This window comes from Epinephelus moara, chromosome 7 (genome assembly GCF_006386435.1).
Source record: "Epinephelus moara isolate mb chromosome 7, YSFRI_EMoa_1.0, whole genome shotgun sequence".
NCBI lineage: Eukaryota > Metazoa > Chordata > Actinopteri > Perciformes > Serranidae > Epinephelus > Epinephelus moara.
Genome location: NC_065512.1, coordinates 27,093,912 through 27,116,563, shown reverse-complemented (window position 1 = coordinate 27,116,563; position 22,652 = coordinate 27,093,912). Strand labels below are relative to the sequence as shown.

At 40.8% G+C, this 22,652-nt stretch overlaps 3 protein-coding genes across 5 annotated transcripts in view; 2 read left to right on the top strand and 1 right to left on the bottom strand.

Annotated features, from left to right (window-relative positions):
• Positions 1–12,328, top strand: part of LOC126393561 (GRIP and coiled-coil domain-containing protein 2) — a 28,258-nt gene extending 15,930 nt beyond the window's left edge. The window contains exons 17-24 of the mRNA XM_050049767.1: positions 244–381; positions 1,949–2,070; positions 3,473–3,649; positions 3,789–3,997; positions 6,043–6,270; positions 6,571–6,710; positions 9,663–9,864; positions 10,029–12,328. Of these exons, the coding sequence (XP_049905724.1) occupies positions 244–381; positions 1,949–2,070; positions 3,473–3,649; positions 3,789–3,997; positions 6,043–6,270; positions 6,571–6,710; positions 9,663–9,864; positions 10,029–10,102 (1,290 nt within the window). The 3' untranslated portion in view covers positions 10,103–12,328. The remainder of the gene's footprint in view (positions 1–243; positions 382–1,948; positions 2,071–3,472; positions 3,650–3,788; positions 3,998–6,042; positions 6,271–6,570; positions 6,711–9,662; positions 9,865–10,028) is intronic.
• On the bottom strand, positions 6,924–8,088 carry tmem223 (transmembrane protein 223). The gene has a single exon (XM_050049814.1). It carries the CDS (start codon positions 7,895–7,897, stop codon positions 7,079–7,081), a length of 819 nt encoding a protein of 272 aa, XP_049905771.1. The 5' UTR covers positions 7,898–8,088; the 3' UTR covers positions 6,924–7,078.
• Positions 12,329–14,830: 2,502 nt separating the features above from the next.
• lims2 (LIM and senescent cell antigen-like domains 2) overlaps positions 14,831–22,652 on the top strand; it is a 32,783-nt gene continuing 24,961 nt past the window's right edge. Inside the window, exon 1 of one of the 3 annotated variants that reach the window (XM_050049794.1) lies at positions 14,831–14,998. In XM_050049794.1, coding sequence (XP_049905751.1) covers positions 14,970–14,998 — 29 coding nt within the window. In that variant the 5' untranslated portion in view covers positions 14,831–14,969. Of the gene's footprint in view, positions 14,999–18,134; positions 18,256–22,015; positions 22,376–22,652 lie in introns of those variants that run through there. The other 2 variants (XM_050049795.1, XM_050049793.1) reach the window with 2 other exon arrangements.

Below are 22,652 nucleotides of genomic sequence, written 5' to 3'. Positions count from 1 at the left end.
AAAAAAAAAGAACACATAGACTAATCAGTACTGCATAAATGCAACAGAGATGAAAAGGAAGCAAAATGGCTCCCTCCTAAGCTTCTTCTATCATCAGCTCTGGAAAAAACACACTTGCCCGATTTGGCAAGTGTGCTAGATTAACTAGCCCGACGTGGCATTTACTTTCCTTTTACTTGCAATCGTTAATGTTGAGCCCTGCAGAAGTTATATAATAAAGCGTGCATGTGTTTTCGCTTTAAGATTGAGGTGTGCGAGCTGACAGCCGAGCGCCACCGCCTGCAGGAGCAGTTGAGGTCAACGTTGGAACAGCAACAGAGAACCAGCAGCTCCCTGCAGCAACGCATCAACAGCCTGCAGCAGGAGAGAGACACTACTAAGGTATACACACGCCTGTATACACAAACACACACCTGTAGAGTACATACAATCACTGATCACTGAACAGCTTGACCAGAATGGGGCAAAAGAAAAGAGCATTGCTCAAGAACACATCAGCAGCAGCAGTGTTTGAGATGCTGCAACTAGAGGAGACATTTATTCTGAAAGAGTGGTGTTGTACAGCGCTGCAGCTCGTGACTATCTTTATTATTAATGTCTGAATTAATTCTTGATTAATCATTTAATCTTTATGATGTCAGAAGTTTTGCCCAAGGGGACAACTTTTAATTGCTTGCTCACTTTGACCAACAGTTTTTGAGAGGCTGAAACCAGCAACACTTTTGCATGATGAATGATTTAAAGAGTCAATTATCAAGATTTGTTTTGTCAGTTGATTTTCTATCAAGTGACTGATCGATTAATCGGCTGCTTGTTTTCATACCAGTGTGATGTGACTGTAATTTGTCTGATGTTAAAGATACCCCAACATGTACTATCTGTCAAACTGCAAATGGCTAATCAGCCAAGAAGCAATGAGCAAACAGCTTGTATTGTTTGTTTTATTTTTGCCAGCATCCATTTTTACTGCTAATAACTGAGAACGATACATTTTCCCATCATCTTTGAGAGGTGTTAATTCAACTTTATGGTCATTTTAGAGGCCGTAGTTTGTTTATTTATTTAATATTTTGTCCACCCCATTTATATCAATGTGAACCTATATAGGCATTGTGTAATTTGCTGTCTGTTCCCCATTCTTCAGTTTCTCTTGCCCTTTTATTTTACTCTGTGTACTCCTCACTCAGCTCTTACTTCATCTTGCCTTCTGAGTGTTTTGTCTCCTTACTGTCGTCTCTACTTCCATTGTTGATAGCAACTCTACATTTTTGTGTCAGATATTTATACGGAGTTTATAGGGTTTGGTGCATGAGGATCAGTATGTAGCAAATATAGTGGAAAAGATGACAAATATCAAGTCATTAAAAGACTAAAGGGAGCTCAGCTGAGCCTTCAGTCTAATTAGAGATAGCAGTTTTAACAATATATGCATTTGTACTAAGGTGAAACACAAGCATTATAGATAGACAGTGTTTTCATGTTCACTTCTATTTATGTGAGGCAGTTAGCTAATGGTGTTTGTCCAGAGAAAGGTAAATTGTATGAGCATGGTGAACAGACTGAAAGAGGGCAATTAGAGAAAATAGGAGAGATGAGGCATGATTCAGTGGGGTGAGGATTATATGACACTCACTGAAACATGAGTGGTGAAAAAGTAAAATGGCCTCAGCTCTTTTATCAGTTGGACACAGTTCAATGAAGTCTCTATAGTTGTTTTCTTAACCAGTAAAAAATACATAAAAAGTAAATAAAATAAGGTGATTAAGACCATGACTATCAAAGTGAGGTACACTAACATTCTTCTTTACTTGTGTAACAGAAATGACGACAACTACAAATCTTATCATCTTTCGCAGTCTGTGAAAGCAGAGACAAATACACAGTCTACAGTAAATATATATTGTGTTATTCACCGTATATCTCTGCTTAATCTTTGTGCTGATTCCAGGCTGAGCTCACAGCAACAGCCAGCGAGTTTGAGAGTTACAAAGTGCGAGTCCACAACGTGCTCAAACAGCAGAAGAATAAAACCACTGCCCAGACTGAAGGAGACTCTGGCAAGTTAGAGAGGTAAGGACAACGCCTGTACGACAAATACGCATGACACAGATGGATGCAGGGAGGCAACCGCAAAGTGTAATGGTGAACTGCATCCTGAGACTGAATAAACATTAAAACAAGCAGACAGATACACAGCCAGGAAAGTACCTAAATGCAGGTTGGCTTAGTAGCTACATGGTAAGAAATACTTTTGAACTATATAGGAAATGTTTTTAACCAAAACAAAGAAATTACTCTACAACTAAAACACATTGTTTAACATAAACTAAAACCAGTTGCAGTATCCATGCTGGGATCAGGTCTGATACCACTGCTTGGTCTTTCACTAAGATACAGACAAATACAGGACATAACACACGAGAAAGAATTTGTCGCCAGAATAAAATATGTTACATAGAGAGTTGTTGTTATGTTACATTTGGACATTTCAAACAAATCAACATTTCTAAAGTGACGTAGTTCATATTACATGTATATGGGCTGAGTTTCACATCAGGAGGAGTTGGAAGGGGTGATGTGAGATCTCGGCAAGATGGCTGCCGGGAGGTCGAGAGCAGCAGATGACTTTTTAAGACTAAGAAACAACAGGGAAACATGTTTGAACATTTTCAGTAGTGTTTGTTGCGACAAAGCAGGGTATTTTAAGTCAAAACATGATGTTTTCCCAACATTAACCAAGTGTTTTTGTGCTTAAAACCAACCATATGTTAACCTCAGTGTTGTCACGAGGGCTAGGGACCCAAATAACCCAGTACCAAGTTGCTTGGAAGCTTCTCCAGCCAAACAATGTGTGCATTTGATCCTTTTAATGCTGGGATCTAGACAATAAAAAGACTATTTGTCTGGTTTTGCTCACAGCCAGTCACCACAGGTGTTCTTCAAATTAATGTGACGTGTGATTGCTGTTGAACACCTGCAGCAACAACCCATACAGTCTTGGGTGTGGAGAAGTTGAGTGCAGTGTATTTGGCAGGCAGTTCACTTTTGGCACTTAAGTGCTCAAAAGTATGGCTGTACTACATGCCTGTGGTGTCGGTTGGCATTTTACACAAATGATGGATACTGAATGAAGTATTAAAAAAGGTATCAAATGTACTCTATTGGTATTGGTATCACTTTAAAGTAGTGGTATTGTAGTTCTTTTAAACAATGCCTAGCCCTAGTTTTCACAACATAAAACCAAAAATTGAGGCTTTAAGTTTCAACATATCTGCTACCTATGAAACCTACAAATGTTACATATCTGTGGTTTGCAGAAACACACAATGCCAACATTTTCTTCTGGTGACTGGGTTGTGTGCAAAGGCTGCTACTCAATGGACCATATTAAAATAAAGACCAATTCGTAGTATGTGTCAGTCAGTGCTGTGAGAGTGATGTGAATATAATGATTGTGTGTTGTGTCTGGCAGGGAGCACTTGTCCTCTCAGGTAGAACAGCTGAGGTCCAGGCTGGCAGAGAGCCAGCAGAGCCTCCAGAGCAGCACGGCAGAGCTGCAGCAGCTCCAGACTGAACATGACACTCTGCTGGAGAGACACAACAAAATCCTTCAGGAAACCATCAGCAAGGAGGCCGAGCTTCGTGAGAGGTGAGCCAACTTTTTTTTTGTTCTCTTACACTCCCCGTATGTCCCCTAGAGTACTTCCCTGCCGTATGCCATTCTTACCGATTCTGTACTAAATGAGCAGTCTATTTTAAATTCCCTCTCACTTTGTCTCCACCTCCAGGCTGCTGTCAGTGCAGTCAGAGAACGTGGCTCTGAGGTCAGATCTGTCCCAGGCTCAGAATGATCTGTCCTCCCAGACCGAGGCTCAGCGCCAGACCTACAGGGAGCAGCTGAGGAAGCTGCAGGACGACCACCGGGCCACTGTGGAGACCCTGCAGGGCCAGCTGACTCGCGTCGAGGAGCAACTCTTCAGCCTGCAGAGCCAGAACAGTAAGCATGGAGGGAAATAAAATTTTGATCTGTTTAAATGAATCCGACACTGATCCTGTACATAAAGTAGCAGTGGAAACTGTGAGGTAACAAATGTATCTATGATATTAAAAAGCAGCTGAGTGATTCAGAAAGTGGCTGCTGCTCGAACAGACAGCAGGAAGCTCAAGGGGTGCATGAATGGTATCCTATAAAGAGATCCATCAAAGCATCAAGTGCTAAGAGTGCTGAAGTTCTCCGTCTTGTTTACTCTGCTTCTCTGAGAGAGGAATGATGGGAGAGGGAACAGAGGAAGGGGCATGCTGGTGTGTTTATCAGTAGAGCAGCACTGCAGGCTCATTCATCACCTCCCACACAGCTGCCCTCTGGAGTCAAACAGCAAATACACACGTAGTAATGTCTCGGAAAGGAAAGTGTGTGTGTGTGTGTGTGTGTGTGTGTGTGTGTGTGTGTGTGTGTGTGTTTCTTCTCTGTCACTCCAGCCTGGCCAGGTGTTGGCGAGGCTCCTCAGCTCCGTTCCCGCCTCTCAGTGTGGCAAACAGCTCACTGTGGCATCTGGAGAGACTCATCATTAGCGGCTTGCACATGGACGCCAGAATTAGCCCGATGTACAGGGCCGATGTTAGCCTTTACTGGAAGTCAGATTTCAGCCTTTTTACTACAGTATTTTGATTTATTAGCTTTAAAAATGCAGAAGGGCTCAAAATCAGTGTGTTTTACTGGCCCTAGTGGGCAGGTGGGTCATAAAGCTGCTGGCCCCTGGACAGTTTTTACTGGCCTCGTATATTTTTTTATGAATCAACTGTAACAAACAGTAAAATTGATCTATGTTCGTTATGTTCTGTCCCATTTACTCTTCAATCTAAACAATCAGACAGTACATAAACACAAATACTAATTCTAGAGAGATACTTTGACAAGTTAGAAACCGGTCGAGGCAGCAGCTTCTCTCTGCTCTTTCTTGTTGTAGTTTTGCAGAGACTTTGCTCAGTATTCATTTGTGATCAAGAGAATTCATTCTCCTATGAATTGGTGTCCTTTCCCCCCTCATAGCTTATTTTTTTTACCACTACAGCTTCATTTATCTTGAGTCTGTCCTCCTGCGAGTTGAGCTTGTAACAGATTTGATTGATTAGAGCTGTGCACATCCTAAAGCGCTCTTTAACAAGGAGTGTTGTGTCAAGAGTAAAGAGAAGAAGTAGCAGTATTACGCAGACGCAGCATTATATGGTAAAGATGTTTGGGTTTTTTTGCAGTGAGCTTTTAAGTTTACTGTTCTGGCTAGGCGTTCTTCTGGCAGCGAGCCATCAGGAAACCATCAGCTTAACTGTGAGATTTTCTGAACCCTGATCAGAGTACAAAACCTGGTCAAACTCTAATGCATTTACACACAACAAAGGACCTCGGTGTCTTGCTCTCCTCACTTAGCCGCAGAGGGAAAGAGGAGGCAGAGTAGCAGACTGGAGGTGGGAAGCTGGGGGGATTGGTTTAGTCTGGTCTTTTGGTTCAGTCTCAGGTCCATTAATCATAATCTTCTCTTTTTGTCCACCCACTCTCTGAAGCACTGCACCCTTCCCTCTCGCCCTTCTCCGCACACTTGTTGTCATTGTTCATGCCAGCTGAACTGGTTAATGCCAGAGTGTCTGGTGCCCCCTCATGTCACAATGAAGTAGGACGCTGTGAAATTGTGTGAATTCTGTGCAGTGCGTTAAGGGATTGGTCATACTGCTGCAGCATAGTCTTGAGGTTCTCTGGAAAAGTGGACATCCAAAAAATGTCAACAATACTCTCTATTCAAGACATATATATAGTATTTTATAGCCCTTAGTTATTGAGCTCTTGCCTCTGTCAAATTAGGTGACATCAGGCTGCAAAATAATGGTTTTTTTTCTTTAACGTAAGGAAAAAAATTTATTTTTGGCAATTAATTATCTGTGGTATTTTCTGTTGTTTCACCTCACTCTGCTTTTTTATATGCTTGTATTCATCTGCTTAACCATGAATAACAAAAATATGTTCTTGTACCAACTTTTACCATCTTACAGGTTCAGTGGCGGTCCAGTCTGTCCGTAAGCCCCTGTCGTCAGACCCCCATCGCAGAAGCACAGATCAGAACCAGGCAGGGCTGAACCTAATGGCCCTCAGCGACCTGCAGTCTATGGCCAGGGAGGAGGGCGAGGGCATGGAGACCACTGAGACGGAGAGCCCTTCTCCAGGTCTTGCGTCTCTGCCCTCACTGGAGCAGCTTCTGACGTCCCCGGACCCCAAACAAGGTGTGTTTGAAAATGGAGGTGCACCTTGTTGCAGTTATTAGGTTTACAAAAGCAGCATGTACGGTACTTCACCGATCTCAAAAGTTACATATTCAGTCTCTTCCCCCAAAAAGCAACCTACCACATTTCTAAAAGTTTTCATTTCTTTTTGACTGTGACTCAAACATGATCATTCATGATATGTAACAAGTAAAAAACATGATTACTTGAAGTTCACACCACGGCAAATCATCCACTATGCCCCTGACTCTCTCAAAAAAAAAAGATTTTTAACTTGTGTGTGCCTGGTTTGGTCTCTAGAGCCATTCGTGTGGACGGTGGAGCCCACCAAAGAGGAGCTGAGTCAAAAGCTGAGCACAGCCACACGCAGTATGGAGCACATGAACAGCCTCCTGCATGAAACCGAGGCCACCAACGCTGTTCTCATGGAGCAGATCACTGTATGTATATGCACACACCCAGAAAACAATATATTAATGAGTTTAATTTCACTCTTCACAGCCTATTCATTCAAACTGTTTCTTGTCACTTGTACAAACAACATAAATTTCAGACATTCATAGTTAAGTCTAAGTGATTTTAAGTATGAAATGCTTTTAAATGTGTCTCATAAATATAACACCCTTCTCTAAATTAACCTCACTTAGTCCATATTTGATCTCATAGATTTTATTTCATTGAAGAGAGGCAATCAAAGAGAAACAGGCATATTTATTTGGCAGCCGTGTAAAATCACATCTGTGGACCTGTTCTTTGGTGTTTATTGTCCAACACAGTTTTTATTACACAAAAGTGTAATAAACACAACTTAAACTGGCCGATAAGCCCCAACAGTGATATCAAAGAGCCTGGCGTTGTTCACAGTCCCCTCTTTGTCCAGCAGAAAGTAGAACTTATGTCCTTTGACCTTGAGAGGGATGAATGAGGGGGACTCATGTCTGTGAGCATGACAGGCTACCTGGGACAGTGGGACTGTTATGCTCCTGCCTCGGTCTGGACCCAAAGGTGACTGAGTGGAAATTGTCACCATCCTCCCACCTTGATGTAAAACCACCTGACTGACAGAGCGCCGGCAAAACAGGACCCCGAGTCCGACAATCCCCACACCGATGGCCAGACACCCCAGCGTGAAGCTGTACCTCCAGGTGTTTGAGCCCAGGTTCATCTCAAAACTCCACATCCCAGCCAGCCCGGTGGTGGTGGTGGACGTCTTAGCTCTCCCCTTCTCTGTGGCGCCCCCTGTGTCTCTGAGTCCGGTGTAAGCGAAGTGGCCCATGTATGTCCAGAAAAGTACCTGTCCGCCGCAGAAGACTGCGAGGAGCCGGAAGAAGCGGGTCCTGTCGTGCTGGAAGAGGGTGACGTCTCTGGAGGGCTGAGCGGAGGTGCAGAGGCTGCGGCGGGCAGGCAGCTGCCTGTGAGCCGCTCCGAGGCGGCCTGTGTGGAGGAATATCTTGCTGCACAGACCTGCTATACATGTGACCCGGTTAACTATGTTGGAAGTGCTCGGTGATGCCTGTGTGGACATCGACGTAACGTTACACTGAAAGACTCTTTGCTGAATGTTAAAGAGTCGAAACTGTCTGGAGTAATACCCCACCGTCCCGCAGAGCAGCCGCTCCAGACCCATTTTTAACGGCGACAAATAGCTTTAATACTCCAACACCTGTTTCAACATTGAATTAAAACAGTTAACGTCGTGTAAACGTTATAACAACTCGCGTTTCACAGCGTATTTCCCGACACACTAGCGAGCTGTAGCTTAGAGGACGCCGCCATCTTTGTTATGTGTGACGTAAGGTGTCAGGTTACGGGAAGGACCGCTGACCAAAATTAAAATCTGCCTGCAGTACTGCATCTGTAAAACCACTAACTCTATTTGTGAATTGTCTTTATGTTTTTATGACTAACACTAATGAAATAAGAAATAATTATGATACTGTTGTTGGAAAAAATACATTTGACATATTTTCAGTTGTGTCTATTTAACCAGGTATTAATACGTCTGAAGATAGGTTTGAAGTGAAACCATTTCTTTCTTTTTTTTAATGTTAGTTTTTATTTTATTTTCAACAACTTATACAGTCATATTCATAAATTTGCCCATAGTTTAAAAACATTTTTCCTCTGCATCCACATAGCCCATGGGAAATTTCATAATTATGGAATGAAATTGAAACAAAGGTAATAAATAACAATAATAATGATAATAAAATGCATTAGTTTGAAGAACAGAGGTGCAAATCAGGGGGGAAAACTATGGATGGAGGAGAAGGGTCAGGAAAGGGAGTTGTGTGTAAATCTGTGTAGTGGTATAAGTAAGTGTATGCATAAGGAGACAGGATGAGCTGGGAAGACAATGCCACATTTCCAATTAGAATGTGTTGGAGAAACTAGTTCACTTTACTGTATTAACATAGCCATGGCAGGGCTCCACCTCTTAATGAATATATATTTTTGGAGTCTCAAAGAGTATGTTATTTATTAGGCTACATCTGGTAGAATTCCCAAACCCTCTGAGTCCATATGTTATATGTTGGGGGGGGGGTGTCATGTTTTATACACTTAAATTTAATGCATTTAACTAGCAATATCTGTAAAAGATACCTTTAGCCCCTTCATCAGTACCCTCCGCCTTTGGGTTTTTTATGAGATTTTGATGGAACAAAAGACCTCTTTCCAAAATTTTCTTAGTTTAGGGCGTGTCCTTGACCTTGAACTGACCTTGTGTCCCTTTAAAATGATGGTCAGTTTATGAGTTCTCCTTGTCATGGCATTCTTTGCGTCTACCATGCCAGATATCTGTTGCTTACCTATTGACCAAATAATATACGCACTGTAAATTATTTGGTTCAAAAGTTTGAAATAACCTGTTTTATTGATTTTTTCTTTTTTCCTTCAATAGTGGCTATTTTATCAAAGATAACAACAGTAACATTAATACAGCAAATGTTTTATTGACATTTAAAACAGTTTTGGTCCCAAGAGAATAATAATTCATGAATAACACTTCCATTTAGTCGGTGTCCCCACAGTGTTGCATCACGGGAAAATACTATTGTACCTGGATTTTGAATTTGTTTTCCTCTCCAGAAAGATGTACATGAGCCGTGATCTTTATTACAACACAATGGTGCAGTTGGACTCTTCGTATTTGGGGAAACAGTTTTTTCTTTGGGCTCTCTGCAGTCTACTCAGTGGTTAGATTGAATAGGTTTAAACTGTGATTCATTATATGTTCAGCAATTGTTCCCTGATCCACTTCCAATAGTGCAAACCATAGATTAACCGTCTATTTCTATTGTGAACTTGGAAGCTAACCATGTTAAATGCAGGGAATTTGCCAAAGATTTGGGTTTCATTATTTAAAGTTGCCGATGTGTTCTACCTGCTAGTTGTTGAAGAGTGAGGTCCGTCGTCTCGAGCGAAACCACGAGAGGGAGAAGAGCGTGGCCAACCTGGAGTACCTGAAGAACGTCCTGCTTCAGTTCATCTTCCTGCAGTCTGGCAGCGAGAGGCAGGCGCTTCTGCCCGTCATTCACACAATGCTGCAGCTCAGTCCGGAGGAGAAAAGCAAACTGGCTGCCATCGCACAAGGTATGTGCTGGGTGGACAGGTTTTGTTAACAGACCCAGATTCCCCAGAGATGACTGTTAATCATGACTTTACACACACACACACCTCTTGTGCTATTCCCACAATAATACATACTGTTGTCTCCATGGTTTCTAACCAAGTGTTCTTCGATCTCCTTTGTGCAGGTGGGGAAGAGGGGTCCGGGTCTCGCGGCTCAGGCTGGACATCCTATCTCCACAGCTGGTCTGGGATCAGATAGACATGTGATGATCAACCGACCTGATAAAAACAATAGAAGCACAGTGCTGTGATGTTACTGGACCTTTTCTGTGAAAACCTGTACTAAGCTGTGATGCTGTACATTTGAAATAGTGGCATAACTGGGGCATTTACTAAATTCGGGGCACACAATAGAAGGGACCAAGGGACGTATCAGAAAAGAATGAGGAAGTGTGAGGTAGAGATTAAACCAAAACATTTGACATGAACATTGATTTGATTCTGCAGTGCAATAGTTCCATTAATCTCTTACCAATGAACGTCAACTGTGACACATTTCTGTCTTCCTTAGTCTTACTATTGACACATGTATTTATAACAATATTTACTGGACCTGAAGGTTACACTGTCTTGAAGTGGAGCCCATAAAGCATTATAAGGCACCATTAGCACTATGAAAAAACATTGTATAATGTACTTGATGTGCACAAATTGTGGGAGGAGGATTTAATCAAGGGGATTACTTCTTAGTGAATGGCATGATATAACTTGAATATGATTTTCAGATGATGGATTACTTTGCAAGATTTTACTTGCACTTTTAATGGGCTTGTTCTGTGTAGCGCAGCACACTTAAAGGACTATACCGGAGTTTTAGCTCCTTTGGTACAAATCAAACAGACTTTACATTGCTTTCAACAGTTTTTAAGGGTTTGATTAGATGTTAAAGATTTTCGAGTGTGTCTACCTTAGAGGAACCCTTTTTCCCATTCATTGCAGTATGAAAATCGACACGAAACTTGCTCTGTACATGAGTAAACATTTATTTTTGAGCAGTTGTTGCCTGGAATGTAGTAAAAGACACTGAGAAAACTTAAATGCAACATGCTTTGGAAAACAATCAGCAATAGTGTTAAGTATGTGTGATTTAGTTTACAGAGTGCTGCAAGGCCAACACAGATGTTAGCATGGCCCTTTCCTCTCCTCAACAAAAAGCCTATGGAATTTTTCCATATGCAAAGCTAACATTAGGCTATAAACAAACTACAAAATAATTGCATGACTTCAACATCATCACCACAACAGCTGTAAAACCATATTTGGCATGATGATGCTCTGTAGTCTTATTTAGCCACTTGTTAGCTTAACTCTTTTTTTTCAGACAGTCTTAAAAATTCACACGTGGGGTATTTACCGACGTGTTTTATGTCATAGAGCAAATCGTGGAAGTCTCCTAAGCTATACACCCTTCACTGACTTCGAGACGAGGGTACTGAGAATGCTAACGCTCATGTGCAGCACTCTGTGGGCTAAAACATGCTACAACCCCTTGTGGTCTGTTTAATCCCTGCTGTATGCCTCACAGAGGAGTGCGTGTCTACATCTTCAGGCTCACCTGACCAACACGAGTGACTGAACATTATCAATAACAGCATATTTGTGCTTTTATTCTGACTGGGTTTGCAGTTGTTCACTGATGCCTCACATTCTGTAATCAAGAGACATTATCATTTTCATTCATTGAGTTTGGTTCATCATATCTTGTAGTGATGGTTGGTTTGTGATTTTTGTTCTGGTTACTGAGTAATTTGTTGTTGTGGTTGTTATTTAATGCCAAATTATCATTTCACTGCTTTCTGTATCTGTTCTGGGAATATTTTATGGTTTTGTCAGTCGAGCTGCTGTTTGATCCCTGTACACAAAAGATGTGTTGCAACTTCATCCACGCAGCTGTCTTGTTGAAGGACGGTTCCCATGACAGCAAGCACATCCTCCATGCTAAAGTGTCCTTGAGCAAGACTCCTTGTAAGACCCGTGGGTGCTTTTTTACAGTGTCTGACCATGACCTCTGACCTCCGTGTGGAGGTGGTAGAAAGAGAGAAGTTAATTCTGCACACATCCACCCACTTTTACATCACACCAATACATGCTGGCTCAAGTCCTGCTAACGATAAAGATAACTGGCCTGTTCGTTGTCTCATTCCAGTGGCAGCTTTTTTGTTTCTGTGATTCCTTCAGCGTAAGTGAATGTATTTTTATCCAAGGCTTTTATATTTATGATGATTAATATCAGCAGGAGCTATAAGAGATTACTTCAGCTATAAAATGTGATCTGTATAAGAATGAATGAGCATTTACATTATGTTAACTAGTTCACTGTGTAACAGCTTATATCAGACGCAGTTCTTGGGTTTTTTTCTGGTTATTTCGGACTGAAAAATGAAAATAAAGTTAACATGGACAGGAATGTGTCCAAAAACTTTAATTGTAATGCATTTTGGTGCGACACTTTGCATCTGCATGTCATTATATGCAACAGCAGCCAGATGTTTTTTGTTTTTTTAACAAATCTCAGTCACAACTTTACTAATGTTGCTAAATCACTTGAAGCATACAGTTTTTAAGGATATTTATCATGATAAAGTAAATCAGGATGAACACACAACCATTTCATCCTGTTTTCAGACTTGTAAATCCTAAAATTTATTGTTAAACACTTCTGTCCGAGAGATTCTCAATTTCAGTGTCAGTCTGTGAGCAGTATGAATCAGTGCATCCATAGTCTCTTTGTAGTCATGCATTTATTCTCTCGCTATGAAAGTCCTCATCCCTCCTGAAGAAGGGAGGGGGGGTGTAGGGTCTTTCCTTTTAAGGAAATATATGTGGCTTCTAGTGTCATGACGCAATCAGAGGAGGAAAGAATAAATAATAGCTACTGTATGCCACTGAGGGAAAGGTAAACATGTTATTATCTGTTCAGCCTCCTTTGGGAGCAGCACTGTCATTAATACCTCGCTGTTTTTTTTAGATTTTCCTTTGCAATTAATCCTATAATCTGTTCACGTTTTTGTCATATTTTGCAGAGCCCTGCAGATTAGAGGGCCAATTCTTTATTTTATTCTCCATCTAAAGTGAAGTTTGTTTGTATGGGACAGGGTTTTTTACGGCTCTCTCTCTCCATCTTGAACTTCTGTGCAGTTTCCGGTGGCCAGAAAATAAAAAAGTTAAGACTTTCCATACGTCCTGAACTGATGCTTCATGTGTGTGAATGATAAAAGATTACATCATATGCTGGAGCAGCAGCCTGCATTAATCTGATAGCAGATACAGGTCTCGTAATCTGTAGATAGGAACACACCGTGCAGTGGGTTAGCAGGGCGGGTGTTGCCCGTTTTCTGGCAGCAAGAGTGAAATTGTATTTCTCCAGCGGTGGAAGCTGCAGCCTGGAGGAGAAGCTGCTGCAGATACACTGAGACACAGGCAACGAGCGCGGCGGCCTTCAAAATAAAAGCACACGTTTTTAGAACTGATGTGAGTGAGTTTGTCTCTCTGGGTTATGGGACTGGTTACTTGTCCACAATGTCTGTGTAACTGCTCCCTGGATATTTGTGAGCATTTTTGGGCCCTCAATGAGATTTGGTCACCTTACCCCCTCCTTAAAACCTGAACAGGGAGCTGTAAATAATTGCTAGATGATATTATGTGACCCAAAAGATAACAGTAGTGACACTAAAAGTGTGATGTTAAGCAGGGCAACCATTTCATTTATCTTTGTTTGTGTTTTTCAGTTTACAGTTTTGACATCTTTTTATTGTGCACTACAAAATCAAATAATAAAATACTGAAAAAAGAAAGAAGGAAGGAAAAAGAATGAAAGCGAAAATGAATTTACTTGAAAAATGCCATCAGTTTCAGACAAACAGCTGCTGTTGCCACCAAAAGCATAAAATCCATCACTTCCAGTGTGCAGAAGATCTGTTAGACATTAGAGCATCAAGTAAACATCCAGGTTTGGAGACAGGCCCTTTTCATTTCAGTTGTTTAATAGGAAAAACAAAGATAGCTTTCATCTATTAAAATGTCCCCACATAAGTGTGAAAAGCGGAGCAGCATGTACATTATGAAACTGAACAATTTAAATGGAATTCTACCATTATTAATATTATTATTTACACATGAGCTTTTCCAACTGTGACAAGCTAGTTTAGAATCACTTGTGTGTTATCATAGTTCAAGTGAGTAGCAAAATTGACTTCTGTATGTATTCATACATTGCATAGGCCCTATTAGCAGATATAAAACCAAAACAAGAATTTTTAGCCTATAGGCCAATGACATTACCAAAACAATAAACAGATCAAGCACACTGTGCTAGTAAGAGGCACAGCATTTTACTGCCACTTTTATTATAAAAATATATTTTCTAATTTCTTCAGAATATTACCTTTATCTTTATATTCTTAATACTTATTTATATTTTTGTCTAATATTTTTTAGATCTATTTATAAACACAGATCCGTGGAAGTAGTTTTGTAAAATCATTATCTATGATGTATCATACAGATTAAAAACATTTTTTAATGAAAGTGTAGATGTTTTTGTGATTTCTATTTGGTTATTATTTTAATTCAAGTTGGCTTTTATTTTCTTTGAAATGAAATTTATTGTTGGAATTAGGGAGTGTTCGTTACTTATGAGGGGGGAGGGGGGAATAAAAGGGGAGGGCATGTCAAATAATTTTTTTAAGCACTGAGGAGGGACTTATGTTCTTTTATTTTGGCTAAGGGAAGTGGCAGACAAATTAAAATGGTTGGGGTTTGTATTTATTTTAATGGCAAAAAGAAAAACAACAACAACAACAAAAAAAACGAAGTCACACCCCACCCACCCCCTCTGGTAAGTAAAGAACACTCCAATAATTTACGTTGAAAGTCACAACCGGAAGTGATCTGTTCCGTTGAGTGTGAGGTGACGGTTGGAGCACAGAGGCGAGGCCCGTCTTCGCCATTCTGCTCTCTGTGTGCAAACCGACACTCGCTAACGTTACATCCCAGACTGAACAACATCTGGACGGTCTGCGACTGAAGTCAGAAAACACCAGTGTGGTCCGGGAGAGAGCGGAGAGATGCTCGGCATCAGTGAAATGACAAACGGGTGAGTGAGAAGTTATAAAGTGTTTCTGTAACAGAGACATTTGTCGGAGAAGTTGGGAAGTTGACACTTTCTCCCTGGATGATAAAAAAAACGCAGCCCCGGTTTGTTCCATTCTCTCATGGGGTCGGAGAACTGTAATTTAGTCAGGACAGAGTTTAATGTCGCCTTTTATGTACAAATAAACTGTCTTATGTGTATCATACAGACGGTGTTTGTTACAGAAAGTTAAAGATATATACACAGTATGCGAAGCTAACGTTAGCTAACGTAGTTTGACGTTAGTTACTTTAATGTAAAGCTGCAATCTCAACTTGGTCACTCTATTGCTCTCTGGCGCCCTCTACCGTGTTGTTGATGGAAGCGTTTAACCACTGTCATTACATAGGTCAACCATTACTAGAAACAGATTTAATAATGGAGTTTGGTATGATAAGCCGCTGTCAGATGAGTTTAAAGTTACTTTTTTGTTAGATTTTATAAGATGTTTTGGGGCCTATGAAGCACTCCTGCTTCTTATAGCATAGTCTGAAAATAATGTAAGTTCAATCATTATTGTTGCTAGCAATGCAACAGGCTTAATATGGAGCACTGTTGTAGCATTGATATCAGGTATATTACAGGAGTTAGCAACAAAAAACACTGATTTATAATAGCTGCTCAATTTCATTTTTAAACAACAGGAATATTAGTGCAGTTTTGTTTAGTTTCTTTCTTTCTGAAGCATGTAAATTACTACAGTCTTAGCCAAGATACTCAGATGTCTTCATAACAAAAAAAAATCCTTTCAGTTATGAACATTTTCTCATTGCATGTTATGAATTATGATATCTCCAAAATGTAGCAATAGTCAGGATAATTATCTGCAAGAAGGATATCCAAGAATCAACAGAGACTCTGTTGTGTAAGTCCTATCATACCCTTTGTCTTTTGGTTTTAACAAGTCAATAGACGTGCGGGGAATCTGAAACCTCTCCCTCAGTCTGTAGCTAGTTGGTTCTTGTTATTTCTTTTCTTCTTTCTTAATACTTACTGTGTGTGTGTGTGTCTGTGTGTGTCTGTGTTTCTGTTAGTATGTGTGTTGCCTTTAAGATCATAAGACTTGCTCCTGCTTTAGCTTGATGATCAGAGTGAATTCCCTCTTCTCTCTGCTTCATTCATTCGTCTCGCAGAGCAGTTCAAAGATGTGATGAGATGATGTCATTCAAACACAAATAATGGTCCATACAAATGTAGAAAACAAAGTCTGACATCCTGCTCTGATAAGTTTATGAATTCAAATAACTTAGTAAACCCCCAGAAATAGAGTAAATGCAGCATTTGTGTGATAATGCAGTACATATTGATGTGCAAACTGTCTAATGTAATGATACTCATAGGTCAAGCTAAGGTAATGTTTTTTTCAGTTAACAGTTTTGCTATTAAATGCATCATCATCACTACTCATATGGGATTATAATGATAGTTAATCTGCATTAGATCCAGGATCAGCTTTTATCCCTCTAATTATTGCTCTCTTTAAATCTGACAACTTCCTTCGATGTGAATCATTGCTTTAGCAGGTTTTCTGGAATAACTTCCATAGTCACATCTGACATAAAACAGATAGTCACAATAACACAAACTCAAGTTCAAGAGAAGCCTTCAGTGTATAGTATATCAGAGGTTTGACCACATTAATTGCACGGTTTCAGTAACAAAAAATCTGAATAGCTTTATGGGTAACATAAGACAGAAGTGATAGACTCCAAGGAATAGCAACAAGAGAGAAATTTTAAAGAAGGAAAGAGGATGTCCCTCCATTTTCTACATATCAACCTCCTCCCTGCAGAGGAATGTCCACAAAAACTAACTGGACAGTAGTTAGTGCTCTCCGAACCACTTCCTGACCATCCATTCCCCGGGGACTGCTTTGCAGGGCCGTGTTTTTTCCACCAGTGTGAATGCTACTGTGTGCACTGCCGAGTTAATTACGGCCCGGGATGAATCTGGCTTTTATAAAGCACTCTGGACACTAAGAGCTGTAAGAGGGCAAGTCTTTTAAAGGCCTGAGGATCGCTGCATTCCCAACGTATTACATTTTCATCTGATTCCACGCTGTGTTGATACAACTGGAGCTTAGAAGAATGTCCCAGTCTCTAGTGTGGACTTGTCCTTGTTTGGAAGAGCGGTGTGTGGTGTAGGATTTGGACTATGTGTGTGTATTGACTTGATGCTGTAGTGTAAAGGAGTGTGAGATGTTTTTGCAGCTCTCACTGTAGCTTATTTATTGACACTGAATTATTGACTTTTATACTGTACTTTTCTAGTATTTTTTGACCTATTGGGGTTTCATTAGAGGATTTGGATTTTTCATGATCGTAATTCTCTGGAAGCACATCAAAGGCCTACCACTGTCTTCATATTAGCAGCCTATGTATGAAGTGTGAAGTGATAGACAACTGCCTGACCATTGCAGAAGGAAGTATGGAACAATGACTTTGCAATGGTTGCACTAGTTCCTCCATGGTACACTGTGTGTTTGTGTGTGTGTGTGTGTGTGTGTGTGTGTGTAAAAAGACTTTCTATTTTTATCCCCATTTCAGAACATCTGTATATTTTTTTTTACATATATATATTATTTTGTTGTCAAGTTAACAACACAAACAGTTGCAAAACAGTCAGAGGAGGCATATATTTTAAGGCACACCCAGATGATGCATCATCCACACACCCAGTGGGATGTGCCAGTGGCAGCCAGTGTGGTCACTGGGTTTGGCCTTTGCCCTCCTCTAAGCTGGAGAGATACACTTAACATAGCAGGTCTATGAGGGCTACTTGATTATCCATTCTGTGTGGTCGTTGAAGGCTCCTCGCAGCTCCTCACACCTTTTTAGTCATTCCTGCTCTTCTCTCCACCACCTTTTATCTTCCTGAATCTCACTCCTCTTCCTCCTCCTCCTCCTCCTTCTCACACCCCACCTTCACCCTGACAGACAGTCTGGGAGGCCTAAACCACACACACAGGGCTAGAAGTTTGTGTGCTGGCTTTAACATCCACCCATCTTCCACAAATGCATACTGGCACATAGGCACAAATGGACGCAAACATTCACACCCTCCCACACACACACACACACACACACACACACACCACAGCTAACAGGAAGTGATGTGGCCATACAGGCTGAGATAACAGCAGTAGTAGTGTTTGCAGTGACAGCAAAGGGACTTAAGCAGCAACGGAAAATATCCTCACTGCCATTTGGCTCCAAACATTGGTAAGATGACTTTTTACTCTAAGAGCTATTTGTAGCAGCAGTTAGGCTCTATAACTTGCTTCATGATATATGTGCAACTCATGGTGTACATTGTCAATAGAGCTGTGTGCATCGTCTAACACCTCTGTGTACCACTGAGTAATATTGTTATTATTTTGTTTGAGAGAGATGTTTTATTACATTTGCACTGTGGCATTTGGACTACTGTGTACTGTACTTCCTCATATGTGTGTGATTGATGCCAAGATTCCTGTTAATTTAGATTAATGATAAATAACTCCTATGGGTAACAGTAGATGCAAACAATAAATGAAATGGTTAATTTAACTTAACACAGCCACATGTTAAAAAATAATAATGTTCACTCTATTGTGTCAGTTTTAAAAATGCTGACTATGTTGCTGATTATATGAGCCTAACAAAAAGCAATCCCACTCACTGTCAACTGTTCGTTTGCAATATATTTTAATCATTAGTGTCTAAGGTTTGCAGTAATGAGGTTAATGATTAGAGCTGGTGAGATCGCTGTTGTACCAGTGTTGTCCACACAGTGGCAGTGCAGTCATGTGGCAGAGAGGTTGGCTCTTAAGTGTCTTGGGCTTGCAGGAAATGTCTGCTCTGTTCTAAGGGACTGTGTGTGTGTGTGTGTGTGTGTGTGTGTGTGTGTGTATGTGTGCGTGCGCGCGCGCGCGCGTGCGTGCGTGTGTGTGCGATGAAGATGAGTCAGTGTGAATGTTCGTAACAAGACAGCTATCTCAGCATATTTATACCAGCACAGAACTTTAATCCAAAACACAATGTAACCTTTGAAATGCCAATTATCATCGATTAATCTACCAATTATCTTCTTGATTCATTGATTAATTGTTTCATCAGTAAAATGCCCAAAAATAGTGAAACATGCCGTGTGTCATTTCCCAGAGCCCAAATGGTAGGCTATGTTTTATCCATTCAACAGTCCAAAAATCCAAAGCTGTTGAGTTTATTATCATGTATAACAAAGAAATGCATCGAATTATCACCTTTAAGAAGTGTAAAGCCAGCAAATGTTTGTCATTTCTGCTTAAAAAAATTACATAAAGGTTCATTTGATTATCAAAATAGTTGCCACTCAATTGTCCGTCGATCGACTAATCAGTTAATCAGCTAATCGTTGCAGCTCTACTAACCATACCAATTTTGAATTCAGTTTTATGACAGCTACCAGTTTTTGAGTATTGAGGGAAATGCATGTCCCAAATGGACCGAATTGTGAGTGAGTTGATCTCAGACACAAAGTCTAAAGTAGGGCTGGGTGTTATGGAGAAAATCAAATATTACAATATGTTTGACCAGATATCTCGATGCTAATATTTCAACGGCACCGTAGGGTTGACTCTTGGTACATTAACAAAATATTTACACAATGAGATTTTAATGAATAATCATCAGTCTTTTTTTAAAAAAATTTATTTGATTTTTTTCTATGCTTTATTAATTCCCTTGAGGGGAAATTCAACTTTTTCACACCGTTGTCATTAACACACACGTCCGAAATACATAAACATGCACAAACAGGACCTATACATGCACAAAGTGGAGAGATGTTAGAGTGAGGCGGCTACCTTGGACAGGTGCCCCAAGCGGTTGGGGAGTTCGGTGCCGTGCTCACGGGCAACTCGGCAGAGCCCAGGAGGTGAACCTTTCACCACCATTCCATGCTCCATATTTGGTCTGGACGGGGACTTGAACTGGCGACCCTCCAGTTCTCAACCCAAGTCCCCATGGACTGAGCTACTGTGGATATAACAAATAAGCAGGTAATAGCACAGCTAGAACAGTCTGGTAAGTTCAGAATATTACATCACTTAACTTAAATGCAGTCCTGAAAAACAGAAAAAGACAATACTTTCGATATTACAAATTCAAAATCTAAGACGATGTCTAGTCTCATGTCATCATGATATCAGTATAATATTGATATATTACTCATCTGTAGCCTAAAGCGTTGATTCACCGTGAATGTTCTGACATACTCAGACACGTCAGCCTGCGCTACCGTGACCCAGGTGCAGCTGCTCCAGGATGTGATACTGATTTTAAAGTTCAACATTCACATTCTACGCTTTGACTGTGTGTGTGTGTGTGTGTGTGTGTGTGTGTGAGAAACCCATGTGGAATGCTGAACAGGTCAAGGCAAGCTGCCGAAGGTGAATCTGCACATTGTGTGACTGTTCCTAGGGCATGTTCTTGTCTGTACACATTAAGGAAAGACATGGTTTCTGTCAGCTGGTAGTCCACCTACAGCCATTTAACACCATCAAACTTTCACTGCTTTGTAATTTCTATAGTGACAGGTGCAGGTATTGACTGAATTTTATACACAGTACAAACACAGTTAACCTAAAGGAGCAGTTTACATTGCTAATCAGACTGCATACTCTGTTTTTATAGAGCTGCAATCAGTGCTCGGTTTACATCTGTTTCTTCTTTTGCTGTTTGTTGACTCTGCTTGTTTGGTTTCACGTCCTCTGACCAATCCTGTCCCTGCTTTTGATGACGTCACAGCTCCTTGCTTGTAATTAAACATGTCGAGGAGGCAACTTTCTGCTCAGTCTGTTTGGGAGGATCTCTTGTTCCCACATAACATGGTGATGAATTATTCATAGATTGACATTTTCCCCCTTTTTCAATAGTGTGTTGTTTCTGGTGGGAGGTGATCTCACAGTTTACAATAGAGGAGCTCAAGTCAAATTGAAGAGCAGTGCATGCTTGAAATTTGAAAATACTTGGGTGGCATTTTTTAATACCGAGTTTTACTCGGTCTGTATGTTCCCAGCTTTCTAAACAAGCTGCTCCTCAGACTGAAATGCTGACTGCAGCTTTTTTTTTACCTTACCATTGCTCCTTACTGTGTTCAAAACACTGTTATTATGCCTGGCCTTTATAAGACTGCTTGCGGGGCATCAGTGGCTTAGTGGTAGAGCAGGCGCCCCATGTACAAGGCTGTTGCCGCAGTGGCAGTGGCAGTGGTTCGACTCCAGCCTGTGGCCCTTTGCTGCATGTCACTTCCTCTTTCTCCCCCCCTTTCACACTTGTCTGTCCTATCAATTAAAGGCTAAAAATGCCCAAAAAATATCTTTAAAAAAAAAAAAAAAAAAAAAAAAAGACTGCTTGCTGGCTGAATTTATCAGCCACATATTGTGTGAAATCTTGTCGATGTATGTGTCAATGTAAAAAGAAAGCTGCAGTTCATAGCCTACAGTTTTTATAGACCTAGATGGAATTTTATGGTTATTTAAATACAGTGAGTTTATTGTTCACCTGTAAAATATCCTGCCTTAGTACAAGTCTTTGTCACAGCTCTCATGATGAAACATGAGGTATCCTTACCAAAAGTGCTATATAAGGTGTAAGTGGTGACTGATTTCTTCTTTTTATCTCTGAAGTGAAGATATTAGATTTAGCTTCAAACATTTAGTATGATTCAGGCTCTGATGCTGACCTCAAATGACACTGTTAGGACAATAAGTTCATCTCTATTCCCCATGGTCAGTTAGTCAGTACTACAGTTTCCATTGTATTTATGTGTGTGGGAAGTAGCCTGTTTTCTCTCCCTTGTCCGCCTGGCTTTCTTTTTAAACAGAGGAATGAGCCAGAAAGAAGTAGGAGGTAAATAGAGACAGCGGGGGTAAAGGCAAGAGAGGGCAATGCCCCTCTCTTCTTCTGCGACTCTTCCTCCTTCTCTCCGAGGCATTCTCCCTCTACCTGCAGCAGGAGGGGGAGGAGGAGCAAGAAGTATTTGATAGGTGTGCAGGCTGTTGAAACCACACCTCTGCGTATGTCCTTCCTCAAGGGTGTGAGCCCTGGAGGTGTGTTTGACACAGAGAGAGAGAGAGAACGAGAGTGGCACTATACTTCATCTTTTTATTTGGATCGAGCACTGACACACACTTCCTTTGGAGTGTTGCTGTGGACTGAGCGTTCACAGCAGACAAGGGGTAGGCAGGAAGGAAGGGAGGGAGAGAGGCGAAGGGGAGATGAACTCTCTGAGGCTGAAAGAGTTGTCAAACTCAGACTTGTACAGACGAAGACAGGAGAGACCAGACAGCTATGGAAGCCAGGCAGGGGACAGCTTCAGGTGAGTCTACCTCTGAGAAACTTTTAACCCTCTGTGAAATGATTGACGAGACTGCATTTTAAAAATGTTGATTCAGCTCAGTGATGGGTGTTTTTTGTGCTGGTGTTTAACTCACATTATGTTATGTTGTGTTGCCGATATTCTGACCACCACCTGTTAGTAAGTCCTTCAAAATTTGTACCAAACAATGTACACTTTAACTAGAACTAAGCTAACTAGAAATAGTCTTAAATGGCTCCAGATAGAAAACTATGGTGGTACAAGGAACCACAAGGAC